The 17,006-nt window shown below is 31.3% G+C and overlaps 1 protein-coding gene across 1 annotated transcript in view; it reads right to left on the reverse strand.

The window, feature by feature from the left end:
• Positions 1-16,751, reverse strand: part of LOC143066222 (CD109 antigen-like) — a 48,826-nt gene extending 32,075 nt beyond the window's left edge. Inside the window, exons 1-10 of the mRNA XM_076239220.1 lie at positions 16,696-16,751; positions 15,691-15,860; positions 14,681-14,706; positions 13,709-13,868; positions 12,009-12,079; positions 11,101-11,226; positions 8,494-8,533; positions 7,724-7,808; positions 7,212-7,302; positions 6,498-6,710 (exon numbers count right to left, since the gene is read on the reverse strand). Coding sequence (XP_076095335.1) covers positions 6,498-6,710; positions 7,212-7,302; positions 7,724-7,808; positions 8,494-8,533; positions 11,101-11,226; positions 12,009-12,079; positions 13,709-13,868; positions 14,681-14,706; positions 15,691-15,860; positions 16,696-16,751 — 1,038 coding nt within the window. The remainder of the gene's footprint in view (positions 1-6,497; positions 6,711-7,211; positions 7,303-7,723; positions 7,809-8,493; positions 8,534-11,100; positions 11,227-12,008; positions 12,080-13,708; positions 13,869-14,680; positions 14,707-15,690; positions 15,861-16,695) is intronic.
• Between the last annotated feature and the right edge of the window lie 255 nt (positions 16,752-17,006).

Here is a 17,006-nt window from a genome sequence, read left to right on the forward strand (position 1 = left end):
TTATGTCCCTTATATGATGGTAAAATCAATATAGTCATAATGTAAAAAAGTTGCCCCTTAAAGTACCAAGCATTTTTCATTGCTTAATTTTTTTGTATCTATAACCGTTCAAGAATTATAGGGAAATGAAAAACTTATAAAAATCTAAAATATGACCTTGACCTTTGACCTTGACCTAATTTTCTAAGTTAGGACCCAGGGGACTCAAATAAAAACATTCCAGGGTTATACGGTTAACGGTTTAGGAGTTTAAAAAACATACCGACAAATTTATTCCGTAAAGGTAGATAACTCCTATAAAATTTCATCAAATCGCTTCGATCCAAATACGCCAAAAATTACTGAAGATGTAACGAACAGTTTGTAAAAAGAATTTTGTCGCTTTCTTATTTTGTTACGAAGGAGATGCACACAGAGGATAAACAGTGAAAAGGGAGATAACTCTTACATAGAAAATGGTTCGCCTTAGCAGGGTGAAATTTAAAAGCGCATAAACTATACGATACCATATGGGAAATATCTAAGCGACATATTGCGAAACAAACATTTTGCGCAAGAACAAAATTTGGCGGAAGAAAAAAAAAAAAAAATAATAATAATAATAATAATAATAATTAAAAACCAATTGTTCAGAGAACAATTGAAGGTCTTTCCACCAAAACAATGTATTTTAATATGAAAGGTGTAAAAATAGGTTTAAAATGTCATTTCAATCGTCAAATGATAGCTTATTGTACGCTGATTCCAAAAATATATGGTTTCTAAACAATATTTTTTTAGATAAGGGAGATAATTTCTTACTTCCGGTTTGAAAAACTTCCGATAATATTTGACTATTTACTTGACACTGATTCCAAAAATATCTTGTTTTTTATACTTTTATGTAATAAAGTACAATAAATAGCTACTTCCGGTTTACACAAGGTCACTTCCGGTTGTTTTTTTAAGTTTAAATGGTTTGATACCGTTTGTCAAAAAGTCTCATGACTTTATTATGTATACAGATGGGGTAAAAGCAAAGGTCAAAATCTAGAACGTCAAATTAAGCTATGACCTTGTGATCAATTTCAAGGTCATTAACCAAGAAACTCAAATCAAAAGACCATAGGTCTTAATTATGTTTAGTTAATGAGTTATATCACCATACGCGTATTTTTAAATACCAAAGGGGAGAAAACTCCCTTTCACATTCAACGTACCCTTGCAATCAAAATTTACCTGTTACGACATGTCACAACAAACGATTTAGAAAAAATAATTTGTCGATATCTTAAACGTTTTTTGGAAATGAGTGGAAATGAGCCATATTCAAAAATTAGAATATGACCTTGACCTTTGACCTTGACCTAATTTTCATTTTTTTGGACCAAGGACCTCAAATCAAAAGATCCTAGGTCTCTATCAATTATGGTTTACCAGTTAGAAATGCAATTCACTTATATCAAATGAATAAGGGGAAATAACTCTCGTATGGAGCATTCATATCACTTCGGTCAAAATAGGACAAATTATGCAAAGGATATAACGAGCAATTTTGTAAAATAAATTTGTCATAATATTTTACGTTTGCGAAGGAGTTGCGCTCACAAGGAAAATAGTGTTTGGGGAGATTACTCCTACAAAGAAAAGTTTTCGGTTACGCAGGGTAAATTTCAAAAGCGCATCAATTGTTCGATATCATATACCAAATATCTTAGCGACATATTGCAAAACAAATGTTTATCGCAAGAACAAAATTAGGCGGAAGAAAAAAAAAAAAAAATTCAGAGAACAATTGAAGGTCTTTCCATCCTTTTTGATATGAAAAGTTGTGAAACTAAGTTTAAAATGTCATTTTAATTGTCAAATGATAGCTCCTAGTAAGCTGATTCCAAAAATATATTGTTTCCATACATTTTTTTTTAAATAAGGGAGATAATTTGTTACTTCCGGTTTGAAGAATGTTACTTCCGATTATATTTAAATATTTACTTGAAACCGATTCCAAAAATATCTGGTTCTATATACTTTTATATTAATAAAGTACAAAAAATAGCTACTTCCGGTTTACAAAAGGTCACTTCCGGTTGTTTTTTTCAAGGTTAAATGGCTTGATACCTTTTTCTAATAGTTGTATATCTTTATCATGTATACATATAGAATAAAAGCAAAGGTCAAAATATAGAACGTCAAATTAAGCTATGACCTTGAGATCAATTTCAAGGTCATAAACCAAGGACCTCAAATCAAAAGACCATAGGTCTTAATTATATTTAGTTAATGAGTTATATCACCAAACGCGTATTTTTTAATACAAGAGGGGAGAAAACTCCCTTTCACATTCAACGTACGCTTGCAATCAAAATTTACATCTTACGACATGTCGCAACTAACAATTTAGTAAAAATAATTTGTTGATATCTTATACAGTCTTTGGATATAAGTGAAAATAAGCCAAATTCAAATATTAAAATATGACCTTGACCTTTGACCTTGACCTAATTTTCATTTTTTGGGACCAAGGACCTCAAATCAAAAGATCCTAGGTCTCTATCACTTATGGTTTATAAGATAGAAATTCATATCACTTATATCAGATGCATAAGGGGAAATAACTCTCATATGGAGCGGTCATATCGCTTCGGTCAAAATAGCACAAATCATGCGAAGGATATAACGAGCAATTTTGTAAAATAAATTTGTCATAATCTTTTACGGTTGCGAAGGAGATGCGCTAACAAGGAAAACAGTGTTTGGGGAGATAACTCCTACAAAGAAAAGTATTTGTTTACGCAGGGTAAATTTCAAAAGCACATAAACTGTTCGATATCATATACAAAATATCTAAGCGACATATTGCGAAACAAATGTTTATCGCAAGAACAAAATTAGGCGGAAGAAAAAAAAAAAAAAAATAATCAGAAGAAAAACAATAGGTCTTTCCACAGAAAAGTGGAAAGACCTAATAAATATAAAGCAATTGTTTTGAAAACAATTGTAAGGCAGTCTTTCCCCTCTGATGAATGGATAATTGATTTTTTTTTTTATTGATTGATTTGGAAAAGGGGGGGGGGGGTATTTGTTTATTTGTTTGTTTGTTTGTTTTTGTAAAGGGTCTATATTATTATGTTACCGGAGAAGTTTCATGTTTAGTTTGGAAAGTTTTTCTTTTATTTTAGATACAGCGCGCGTGCAAGATTGAGGAGACATCACGTGACGCGGGTTTATATTAAGAAAAACTTAGTCTTTTAATTTCTTTTTAGGTCGGGACCTTGAACAGACAACATGTATAGAGATGGAATGTACACAATGTAATTTCTTTTGTCATTGTAGGAAATTGACAACTTGATGACAGTTCATGGGCAGTGCATGTTTTGGATTTAATTGATCCGGTGTTACTTTAAAACACATTTATTGATTATTTTCTGATATTGTACATTTTTCAGCACCTGTTTGTAACACAGATTAGTATTTCAATCTCGGAGCGGACATTTTATTGTAGGCTTTTACTGAAATTTACGGACCTAGCAAGCAATTTTTACGGCATTGCAATTTTTTTTCTCTAGGAAAAGCTTTGAGAGATATCTGCACCAAATTTTTTTACAAACTTTTAGTACATGTATGCCCTGCTGACTGCAAATTTTGAGGTCGATTGTATTTGTAGTTTCAGAGTACATGTGGATTTTTTTTTCAGAAGTGACGCAAGAACAATATTAAATTTCAATTTTTCATGAAACATGATTGATTGATCATGAAACATGATTGATTGATCATGATCATGATTGATTGATCATGATCATGATTGATTGATTGATTGATTTATTGATTAGTTGGTTGGTTGGTAAAACACGTTGGATAGGGCCAATTCAAACAGCGAAAAAGAAACAAAAAAGATCTTGGACCCTATATTAAACACACGAGACGGAAACATGATTGATTGATTGGTTGGTTGGTTGGTTGGTTGGTTGGTTAAACACGTTGGATAGGGCCAATTGAAACAGCGAAAAAGAAAAAAAGAAGATCTTGGACCCTATATTAAACACACGAGACGAGACGGAAACTTGATTGATTGATCATGATTGATTGATTGATTGATTGATTGATTGATTAATTGATTGATTGGTTGGTTGGTTGGTTGGTTGGTTAAACATGTTGGTTAAACACGTTGGTTAAACATATTGGTGAAACACGTTGGCTGGTTAAACACGTTGGATAGGCTCAATTTAAACGAGCGAACAAAAACCATCTTGGATCCCGTATTTAACACATGAAACGGAAACATGCATTGATTGGTTGGTTGGTTGGTTGGTTAAACACGTTGGTTAAACATATTGGTGAAACACGTTGGCTGGTTAAACACGTTGGATAGGCTCAATTTAAACAAGCGAAAAAAAAACACATCTTGGATCCCGTATTTAACATATGAAACGGAAACATGCATTGATTGGTTGGTTGGTTGGTTGAACATGTTGGTTAAACACGTTGGTTAAACATATTGATTAAACATGTTGGTTAAACACGTTTGATAGGCTCAATTAAAACAAGCGAAAAAAAAGAGACCTTGAATCCCGTATCAAACACATGAAACGGAAACATTGATTGATTGATTGATTGATTGATTGATTGATTGATTGATTGATTGGTTGGTTGGTTGGTTGGTTGGTTGGTTGGTTGGTTGGTTGGTTGGTTGGTTGGTTGGTTGGTTGGTTGGTTGGTTGAAATTCAAACACACATAAAACTGCTTAAATAGTGCCAAAACCACATAATTTGATGACCTTGACCTTTGACCTTGTGACTTTCGTCAAGGTCATTGCTACACAAGGTCATTGCAAAAGACCCTATGGGTCAAGGACCTTTTGTTAAAGAGTTTTGCCTAAAAATGGCTTTTTAAAAACCATCGATGGGAGTTATGTCCCTTACATGATGGTAAAATCAATATAGTCATAATGTAAAAAAGTTGCCCCTTGAAGTACCAAGCATTTTTCACTGCTTAATATTTTTGTATCTATAACCGTTCAAGAATTATAGGGAAATGAAAAACTTATAAAAATCTAAAATATGACCTTGACCTTTGACCTTGACCTAGTTTTATAAGTTAGGATCCAGGGGACTCAAATAAAAACATTCCAGGGTTATACGGTCAACGGTTTATGAGTTAAAAAAACATACCGACAAATTTATTCCGTAAAGGTAGATAACTCCTATAAAATTAAATCGAATCGCTTCGATCCAAATGAGCCAAAAATTAGTGAGGATGTAACGAACAATTTGTAAAAAGAATTTTGTCGCTTTCTTATTTTGTTACGAAGGAGATGCACACACATGACAAACAGTGAATAGGGAGATAACTCTTACAAAGAAAATGGTTCGGCTTAGCAGGGTGAAATTTAAAAGCGCATAACCTATACGATACAATATGAAAAAAATCTAAGCGACATATTGCGAAACAAACATTTATCGCAAGAACAAAATTTGGCGGAAGAAAAAAAAAAAAATAATAATAATAATAATAATAATCAGAACAAATACAATAGGCTTTCCACAGAAAAGTGGAAAGACCTAATAATCAGAACAAAAACAATAAGTCTTTCCACAGAAAAGTGGAAAGACTTAATAATTTAAATCAATATTTTGATAGCAGATCCACCAGTAGTTGCGTATATTTTAAATTCATTATGAACAATTTATATCAATCATGTTAGTTTCGAATTACCGACTACCCATCGGTCACTGATAGTCAACCAGCAGCCGTATCGATACAGTGCTGTTAAAATAAATAAACAACATTTTATAAACTAAAAGAGATACGTATGTTCAGAATGTTTTGAATCAGATAGTTGAAAAATCAAAGGTTACTACGAAGAACGTCATCAACACAGGATTTTTTTTTTATAAATATTTGCTTCAAATATGACTATAATGCTAGTTTCAATATAGTGGGGGACATGTAAATGTTGTTCAATCTTTGAATAGACTATAGTTTATGATGTCGGGTGTTCTTTATTTTTTCCTTAATATGTTGTGAACTTGTTCTTTAAGAAACAATCAGCAAAAAGTAAATATGATTTGTGTCTCTTTTCATCTTTCATTATCGAGAAGGATAACAGGGATCTCGCTATACACAACCAGTGTCATCTATAGCGTAAGTACTGATTACTCTAACGTAAAATCTAAAACATATTGGACAATCAAACAACACTTTTGATTCACTGATTTGATGTTAATTTTGATATGGCCTAATTAGTTAATATAGAAAGTTTATTGAAGGGATAACCAAGATAATTAGAGCATATAATTAATAAGATCTTAATCAAGACAGTTTCTATGTTCTTTGTTACATTAAGATTATTTTGATTTTCCGTTTTTTGTTCTAATATTCGCTTTATTTCATACACAAAGCTTTCCTTACACCATACAAAATGATAGATTCAAAAGCAGAAGCGTCTTTAATCTTAAAAAATGTTAGTTTATGAGAAACTGGTATATGATCGTTAAAACAAAGAACGTCCGGTACTTACCATAATTGTATACTTAAGGCCAGGTTTGAATGTAGATGGCATACTCTGTGAAAACACAACTTTCGTTTTACTGGTATATAATTGGAAAATTGTTGTATCATTGGCTTCTTTCCCAGTCACCGTTTCGTTCACTTTAACAAAGAGACTGTAGCTAGTTCCAAACGATGGGTAAAGAAACCACATCGGAATCTTGATATCAACCTTTCCATGTATCTTTAAAATAAAACATATAGGATATGCTTTATACTTATGGAGACTTACATCTAAATACAAAATAGGAAGACATATTCTTTATATAATCACATGAAAACAAATGCCTTGCCATAAACCCATTTAGTTAAGACAGTGAAAATAGTGCAATTTTTTATGAGCTTATTTTGGTGTGCATAATTTTTGGTTGTGGCAATATAGAAAAGTACAATGATACAAATGGTGGCAGCACAACACTTATTGGCTTTGCCGTTTGATAAATGACCATAGGGTTTTTCTTTTGCAGAATATGTTTCAAGATAATAGTATCTCTTAGTTGTGATATGCTTGGCTAGATACTTCATCTGTTTCATTAAATAAATCAGTTGTGTGACAACGTTTGTTGGATACAAACAATATTCATGGACCCCATATTTTAGCTATTACTTTATGAATTTAGTAACTTATTATAATCTACTTTTTACATATAACACCAACTGAAATAAATTTCTACAATTTTAGTACCTTTTCAAACTTAACAAATATACTATCACTTCTATCAGCACGAGTTACGTTAATCAATGCATATCCTTCTACTGGCTTTCCAAATGTATAACTGTAGATAGAAGATTTAAGGTATGTGTCAAAACTTATAATTATTCATGACGTACAAAGTAAATTTACAAAACGTTTGAATTCCCTTCAAAAACAACAAAACAAGTTAAAGAGAATACACACAAAAAAAAAACAAAGACTAAAAGGAAATAGGGAATACCATAGACAAATTGTATAGAAAGCATTTAACAATAATATTGCACATGAACTGTTACTTTTTCATTACGCTGTCAAATGTTTTCAAAAAATCAAGTACTACCGTATCAATATATGAGACAGTAACCACTGACACAAAACACTAAAAGTGCATCTGGTCTAAAGTCAATTTTTTTTTCAACTAGAACAAGTATATATACTATTTTTCAAACCCTATATTGCGAGATAAATAAAGTGTAATTGATGCAAAGTTTTAATGAACTTACACGGCAGATACTCTAACAGTAACGAAGTCATCTTGCACAAAACTAAATCCAGGTACTGAAACTTGAACGTCAAATTTTGGCAACACTAAAACATTGTATAACACTTTACATGGTATGAAACGTAAAAATAATAGTACTTAATTGATATATATAAACAACATTTTTAAATACAATAATTTATAAAATAAATCACATCCAATTATCCAAAAAATGAAAAGTATGTTTATGAAAGACATCCGGAATCCAATAAATCTGTATATGACAACAACAACAACAAAAAACACATGACAAAATAGCTCCGTTTGCTATATCTTAATCATAAAGAAATTGTGAACATAGTTCGTAAAATCAATTACTTTTGGAAAAGGATATCAATATCTAACCAGAAACTGAACCTGTATGTAAATGACAACATAACGCCGATGTTGTTCACGACACTCTGTGACAACTTACTAATTTTCGTCGAAGGAGAAACAAAAACATAATATTGTTTTCAAACCCTTAAAGTTTCTGGCATTTGAAATGTCACCAAAGTTCGATAATCTTCTAAATCGCCCAAATTGAAATAAAATTCGAAAACAATTGACCCTTTCTTCTTTTTTTATAATTTTTATTCAAGAAGTTTTTACATTTTCTATTCTGTAACATTTAAGGTAATGTTTTTCTGCGCCAGATACTCATTTTGACAAAAAACAAATGACTCTTCAGTGATGCTCAAAGCAAAAGCATTTAAAAATTCAAAATCAATCTATTGAAATATAAGCAACTACCGTACTCTTTCACTTCGATATATTCCTTTTGCGTTTGTCCCTGTAAAACATAAAATGGTTTTGCTTAGCAACATAAGAAGTTAAATTCACCGAGGACTGGCGATGTTTTTGTAATGAATATGGTGAAAATGCAACGGGCCTTTTTGTCTTAGTATTCTGCCTTTTGATATTCTCTTAAAAGTTGTTACTTTTGAAAAATAGTTTATCCGGGGTTATGTTTATTTCTGCGGATAAACTGTACCAAACCAAAACAAATTAAAGAGCCTTTTCACATCAAAATGTATAACAAAAATTAGGAAAGTCATATGTGACTGTTTTCCTGAATGTGAATTCGCAATGCTATTAGACGTGGCATGGTACTTTTCCATTCCAAATTCATTTATACAGTTTTGATGTTATATTTGTTCTTGTCATCGGATTTTGTCAAATGTCTTAACATTTGTAGTTATACATCTTATTATTTTTTTCTGCTATATTCGTGTGTTATGGTAAAGATAATTGATCATCAAGTTCGTGTATTAGATTTTAGTTTGAATCAACGAAATGTACACTTTATATTTGATTTACAGTTTGATTCAGAGGAACACCGACATAGCTAAATAATACAATTAATTAACTTATTACAACGACAATTCGATTTTAATTAGTATTGTAATTTTTACTGTTAATAATAAACATTAGATAAGTCATACAAATCTAATCTTGAACTTCATCTAAATTCTTTCTTAATTTTGGAAATTCGTTTTTTTAATTCAAATGTGACGTCACTTTGAGCGTAATACTGGTTATGGCTAACAAAACATAGAATTTTGGTAATTTATCCATTTTTGTTCTGTAGCTTGTCACCACGTCAGTTTAATCATGCATAAAATTGAGAATAGAAATGGGGAATGTGTCAAAGAGACAACAACCCGACCATAGAGCAGACAACAGCAGAAGGTCACCAACAGGTCTGTAATGCAGCAAGAAATTCCCGCACTCGGAGGCGTCATTCAGCTGGCTCCTTAACAAATATATATACTAGTTCAATGATAATGAACGCCATACTAAACTCCAAATTGTACACAAGAAACTAAAATTAAGATTAATACAAGACTAAAAAAGGCCAGAGGCTCCTGACTTGGGACAGGCACAAAAATGCGGTGGCGTTAAACATGTTTATGAGATCAAAACCCTCCCCCTATACCTCTAGCCAATGCAGAAAAGTAAACGCATAAAAATACGCACATTAAAATTCAGTTCAAGAGAAATCCGAGTCTGATGTCAGAAGATATAACCAAAGAAAATAAACAAAATGACAATAATACATGAATAACATCAGACCATATAGTCATTTTATAAAATTTACTGTTTGCAGAAATATATCTAAATTCTAAATAATATTAAAGGATGTTCTTGTCCCAGTTGGATAACCCTGGCTGTGTTAGTCACGACTTTTTAAAACCTTTGGTAGTCAGTGCTTTTCAGCTTTGTACTTGTTTTGGATTTCAAACTTTTTTCACCTGGGTGTGGACGTGGCCCACGTCTGGCGTATTAATTTTTTTTTAACAAAGTACCTTTTGTTGGCTATCAATCGTTTGTTTCTCTGTCCTATATTTTCTCCCATTTATTTGTATTGTAGTCTTGTCATGTAATGTTGTCATTTAATTTTTATAATTAACATGGCCATTAAAGCGGGAGGTTTGGCATGCCACAAAACCAAATTCAACCCACCATTTTTATCTTAAAATGCCCTGTACTACGTCAGGGAAAGGGCCATTGTTATATTATATATAAAAAAGAAGATGTGGTATGAATGAAAATGAGACAACTGTCCACAAGAGACCAAAATGACACAGACATTAACAACTATAGGTTACTGTACGGCCTTCAACAATGAGCAAAGCATATACCGCATAGTCAGGTATAAAAGGCCCCAATATAACAATGTAAAACATTTCAAACGAAAAAAACTAATGGCCTTATTTGTATAAAAAACTTGAATAGTTAGTTTCTGTGTTTGTTACATTCTAATGTTGTGTTTCTGTTGTGTCGTAATTCTCTTATATTTGATGCGTTTCCCTCAGTTTTAGTTTGTTACTCAGATTTGTTTTTTCTCTATCGATTTATGACTTTCGAACAGCGATATTCTACTGTTGCCTTTATTTACAGTCAAACTGAAAGAGCGAATCAGAGGTATACTAATGATTCCGGCTCAAGGTTGTTCATAGAGTGTTCTGTTCTTTTAAAAAGTACGTTTTGATGGTCCAAAAAATAACATAAACTAAGTTCCTTCATTTCAACGAAATTGAATACTTTCATGGTACTAAAAAAGATATAAAAGCAAGTTTGACAACATACAGGTTGATGTTATCATTAGTACTTGAAGCATATCATAATAACGAATTAATTGTCTATTTGAGCGACGAAAAACCTTTCAAACAGCATGTTGTATTTTTAACCTACATCTAAATACGATTACTCTTCAATAAGGGCTGGAAGTTCAATACTTCCACGCAGGGTTCGGAAACCCTTAAAAGTTTGTGACAGGACGATTCAATTTCATTGATTTAATATACACATGATTGAAATTTAAAAAGACTTATGAACATCTCACAAGTTACTAACCAACTGGTTCATTTCTATAGTCCATCTACCATGATGTGTTTCTGGTGATAATTGTAAGAAACCAGATACAACGCCATATTCTTCTTGTAATTTCAAATATTGCTTTACTCTATTTTTAAGAGGATCCTACAAAAATATTCAATAATAGTAAATAATCAATGTGTAGAAGAAATATGGAATCAACTGTATGAGGTGCAAACATTTCAACAGAAGTATAAGCAAGTGAAATATCTTATAACAGAACGGGCGGTTTTCGTTTTTGCAGCATCTAAAACAGTATCATATATATTGTTTTGAGGAACGTCATTATTACTACACGAACTGCGAAATTGCTGTTATATACTATTAAGTTTGTAATTTGATTTGTGTATTGAGGGTAACAAATGTACTAGTGTTTCTTTTTTTATTTCTTTTTTTGCAATTTTATCGTTAGCTGTACCTTAAAATCTTTGTTAACACTACAAAGAGTGGTTTGTGGAGGTTTTTTTTCATATTTAACAAATCAATAAACGAAATGGGAAATATCGAACTGCGAGAGATTCTGTGATGGAGTTTGTTTCTCTAATGATATATGGACGCTACGTAGACACATTGTTACCCTGATCTGCAATAAATATGATTTTTTTTTATATGTGACGTCATCCATCATGCATTGTTCCTTATCATTATCGTCACGATAAGATTTACAGTACACAACAAGAACGTTTCATGTCATATTCACGTCATAGTTAAAGAATGAAAATTAAGAACTTATATCAAAGAACTACACGTTGGTTTGAACAAAACAATCACGGAAAACAGATTACACTGTCTTTGAATATCTAGCAAGTTCCTCCATCTGTAGAGACTAGTTTTCCATAAAGAATCATAATGTTTCATGGTTTGTTTTAGAAAGACGTGTTACTTACAAATATAATCACGTCAATAGGAGCTTTAATGACATCAAGCGACGGTTTCATTCCAAATGCTCTGAACTGTACTGAAATATAGAAAGTCTAACTCTTGCAATTTGATACGAAATGGTAGCCGTTTACTTAACTTATCTCAACTATCAGCTTTTGCAATCTTTAAATTGCAAATTAGATACAATGTATACTTTTCCTTTAATTGAAAATACCATAAAAGGCTAAATGACTATTTCGTAAATTTTCGACAGCTTAATATTTCGTTAATGTTTTGGTTTCCTTGCGTATCTTACTGTTGTCTTAAATGAAACCGAAACAACTGCACATTGATACCATATAAATACGCACATTTAAATTTATTTTCAACAAATAGAGACACATAATGTAAAATAAAACTTGAATAATTATTTATAGAATCAAAAAAATCATGCTTATGAAAAGAGAGATAATTTTTATTACTTGATGAGACCTGTTTAACCATTATTTCATTACATGAAGGAAATAGTGACGCCTCGTATATTATAAGTAAGATATATTGTTTGCCATTTTTAAAATACTAGTTTTAGAATTGATATCAAACATTAATTTAAAAAGTCAATACACTAAAATGAAAAAATCAATCATGTTTGTATTATCTTACAGCTCGAGGAAAACTTTTTTGTCATAAATGGGACTTATCTAACGAAGTGAGAAAAAAATGTTACATGTATATAATAAGCAATACTAAAAAGACTCATAACGAGAACACAGAGTGCCAATTGTTAAAATGGAGCTTCCGTTCGAAAATCTGAAGAAAGTGACCAATTGTTTTAACACCATGCCTATACATCAGACAATCCTAATAGCTACCATTCATCAACCTTTTTTTTAAATTTTCATTCATTCAGCAAATTGCACTCATTCTACTGTTTGAACAGACATACGGTCGGATGGGTGGATTTTAGTGCTACCACGAAATTTCTTTCTTTCGATAATTGTCGCACAAAAGAGTCCAAACGTTAACAAATATATAAAAGTATGCTAACTCTTTAAATTTGTACAACTCTCATATTCTAGTTCATACAATTTTTTTCCTATATACTATTCAAGAAAACATACAATAAAACAAATCTGGTATTATTAACGCATTCTTATCTTGAATAGTTACAACTATTATGTAAAATGTACAATTATGCTCAAGACGTTACTTTGGACTTTTTACAATAGTATGCCCTGGTGGATTCTGAACATTGATAAGTGTGCAAATGTGTTTTTGAATCGGAGAATATAATGCTTTCAGTTTGCACTTAGTAGCTTTATTTTAGTTTTCAATACTATAGCATTTGAATAAAAAGATGTAAAAGATACTAAAGGAATTTAAAACGCCTGCAGTCAAGAGAAAATCATCGCAAATCAAATTACAAAATTACGTTCACAAAACACAACATAGAAAACAGGGACTTTGCAACGCGAACCGCACTATAAACTATTTGCTGTGGATTTTGACTCATCTCTTGTTATTCTTTGATAGTACAAATTCGTTGATTTGTCTCATTTGTGAGAAAACGAACAGGATTGTGGAAACGCTAAATTTGCGAACTCAATCAAATATGTTTTTCGTCATATGTTTATTAAAACATTGACAGAAATTATTTACAGTACGCCATTTGACGTTTAGATATATTTTGCATGTTATCATAAATATAATGAATACATTAGTTTACCTAAATCCCCGGGCTTGTATATTGGTCTGTCTGTCTGTATAAACATTGAAGCATTCTTGGAGTCGACTTGAATATTTCCAATAGTTTTAGAAAACACTATCCATCCAGTACAAATAGTGTCTAAATTATAGTTATATCCTGACGGGGTATCACTCGGAACCTATTGCAACAACACATTACATTTCCCTCATTAATAACAACACTGCAAATCATACAACTTATTCTATATTCTTAAAATAATAAAATTATCATAGATAGCGGGATTCAAACTTTTTATTCGTCTGTTAAAGACTCATCAGAGATGCTCGAATAACAGAAATAAAAAAAGATCGAATAAAAAACGAGCCTGAAGAGACATAGATTTTAAAGGCGTTTGCCATAAACTGGAAATAAAAGCAACACTAAATTTTGTTTTCAGTTTTTAGTATATTAATAAAAGTATTTTAAAATTCAAGAATGGTAAGTCTGGCAGGTACTTGAAAATACTAAGGGTAGATACATGTTAACACTACAAAACTAGATATGCTTGGTCTTTATGCCATTCTGTGCTTCTTTGTAACATTTATGTATGGTTTTATTTTTATTGATTAAGATTTTTACACAGTGTAGACTGACGTATTTTTTAACATTTTTACCTATTATGTCTGTTTTTTTTTGTTTACTCATCGTTGTCAATATAATGGAATTTGGAGCGACTGTCATACAAGTGAGATGTTTAGCTAGCTATAAAATCCACCATTTTCTACATAAAAAAGTGCCTGTACCAAGTCAGGAGTATGACAGTTGTTATCCATTCGTTTGATGTGCTTGAGCTTTTGACTTTGCCATTTGATTAGGGAGTTTCCGTTGTAAAGTTTCCTCAGAGTTCAGCATTTTTTTATTTTACTTTTTTTCAGTGCTCTGAAATTTGTGAGTTCAAATGAAGTTTAATCAAACATTGATATTTCATAAAATATTGAAATATAACATTACCTTCAATTTTAATATATGTAGTTTTCCTGCAATAAAAAAAGTTGTTTAGCGATTAGTTTTCTATTTTCACCCTAGATAACACAAAATAGAAGAACATATACTACTGATTTAGATACTCCGAAGCCGCAACTTTATCTTGATAGAAAAAACATACATTTTCTATGAGAATCAACACAAAAAGGGTGATAAAGTACAGTTAAAGGTAAAATATCAAATAAACCAAACTCTAAGGAAAACTCAAACGGAAAGTCCCTTATCAAATGGCACAATCAATTGCTAACGCACTTTCCGTTTAGAATTTTCTACTTCGGTACTTTTGTTATTTTATTTTTCAATACTTTATAAGTCTTTGATAATGTAACATTTAGCCCTAAAAACTTGAAATAAAGGATACTTAAGGGTTGACAGAAACATTTAAGTATCTAGACTTAATATTATAAATTAACAATGAGAGGTGTATACCAAATATCAACAAGAGAGACAGTTTGAATTTTCCACTTGCAAGCCTTCAATATGTCGCAACATTCAACAAGAATTTGTATATGACATAAATATCAGATATTTTAGGGCTTGCATTTGTTATCACGACCACTGTGGTAAGATGGTGAAAGTATTGTATAAAACCCTTCAAAGGACTTCATTATTTGTCGTTTGACCTTTATAGTACAAAAATATTAAAATGACATCGTAGCACAACACCGTCCTTTTTGTCGCTTATTGCATCATTGTTAACGTTTTATCATCTGATTTTGTTTTTATCGAATTTCGTATTATATATGTTTAATAAACGCTTATTGGACATGCGCAAGTTGAAAGTTGTAATTAAGGTTTATCATCAAAAGGAGTATAATTGACGACAATTATGAATTGTTTTTTTTTTAAATGAGCAAATTTGAGTATCATACTTGTTAAACATTGCCTTCAATGATTTAATTCACGTCATAATCTTTTAAACACGTTTCGTAAACTAATTAGTATACATTTATTCTGATTTTACTATTAGCTCATACCTGATGTCCCTGAATATGTCTTTGAAATCCCAGATATCGTTTTTCCATTGTTACTTCTTAATGCAGCAGCTATATTGACATTACCAGACCCTCTCTTCCATACTGTAATACAAATATCAATGTCTGTTCCTGGTCTTGTTACCTTTGGAACTGTCATTATGTACGTACAGCTAAAATCATTTAATTTGAGTTGATTTATATGATATATAAATGATGGGGTTTATAATACACAACATATTTGAACTTAAAATTTCAGACAAAAGGACGACGAGTTATTAGAACGATATTTTACGCTTTTATTTTCCGAATTATTAAAACTATTCAATTATAACATTATCATGTGTAAGCAACATGAAATCCATAATAATATAATAATGTATAATTACATAAATAAAACAGCAGAGAACACAAAGCACATTATAGGCAACAGTAGTTTACTGATTCATCTGCTGCGACAGGGCAGAATTCTCCAGCTTAATCACCCAAAATTGAAATCCACAAAAATAGTGACAATCACAATCAGGAATAGAATATGATAATTGAAATTACAGATCTTACTACATTTCAGTATCGGAGGATCTTAGACCATGATAACATGTAGTTGATGAGATGGAACATACATTAATTGTATGTGTCAACCTATTTGGGATGGTTATCATGAAATGTATAAGCGTTGTTCGTCCTCTTTGAACTTATTTTTTTTTTCTTTTTAGGAAGAACACCCAGTTAACTTAGTCCGTATAGTGTGGCCATGCATAAGCGTAACGTAGTTAATATGGATAAAGGTACACACTTATTAAGAAGATATGTTACTGCCGAGAAAATTTAAAATCTTGAAGCTGCAATCTTTAGTTTTGCTGTAATATTCTAGTTTGAAGTCGTTCGTCTGTTTCAACATCCGAGAATAGATCAATATAAGGAGCAAACCTTCTACTTATGAAAGTATCTTTAATCTGAAGTCCAACTGGATATATGAGCACACACTTAAATAATAAAAGAGCTTACTTCTTTGGCTGACTGTCAACAGGTACAAACATCAGGAGTAGGATCATTAAAAGCATTGTCCTTTCTGAAACAATTGGTAGCAGAGAGATGTATAATAAGGCTGAATAATAATATATTTGAAGATTCAATTACAATACAATCGAACTCTAGGCACAACTTGGCCAAAAACTTATGATTTAGAGGAATCAAAATCATAGTATATTTCTGTTTACATATACACTTATAGAAAACTAATATAAAAGATGTTAATTATGTTCCGCTCAAAATTCATTTTATATATAAATACGATATTGCAGTGGAGTCGATGGACT

The sequence above is a fragment of the Mytilus galloprovincialis genome, chromosome 3, assembly GCF_965363235.1.
Source record: "Mytilus galloprovincialis chromosome 3, xbMytGall1.hap1.1, whole genome shotgun sequence".
Taxonomy (NCBI): Eukaryota; Metazoa; Mollusca; class Bivalvia; order Mytilida; family Mytilidae; genus Mytilus; species Mytilus galloprovincialis.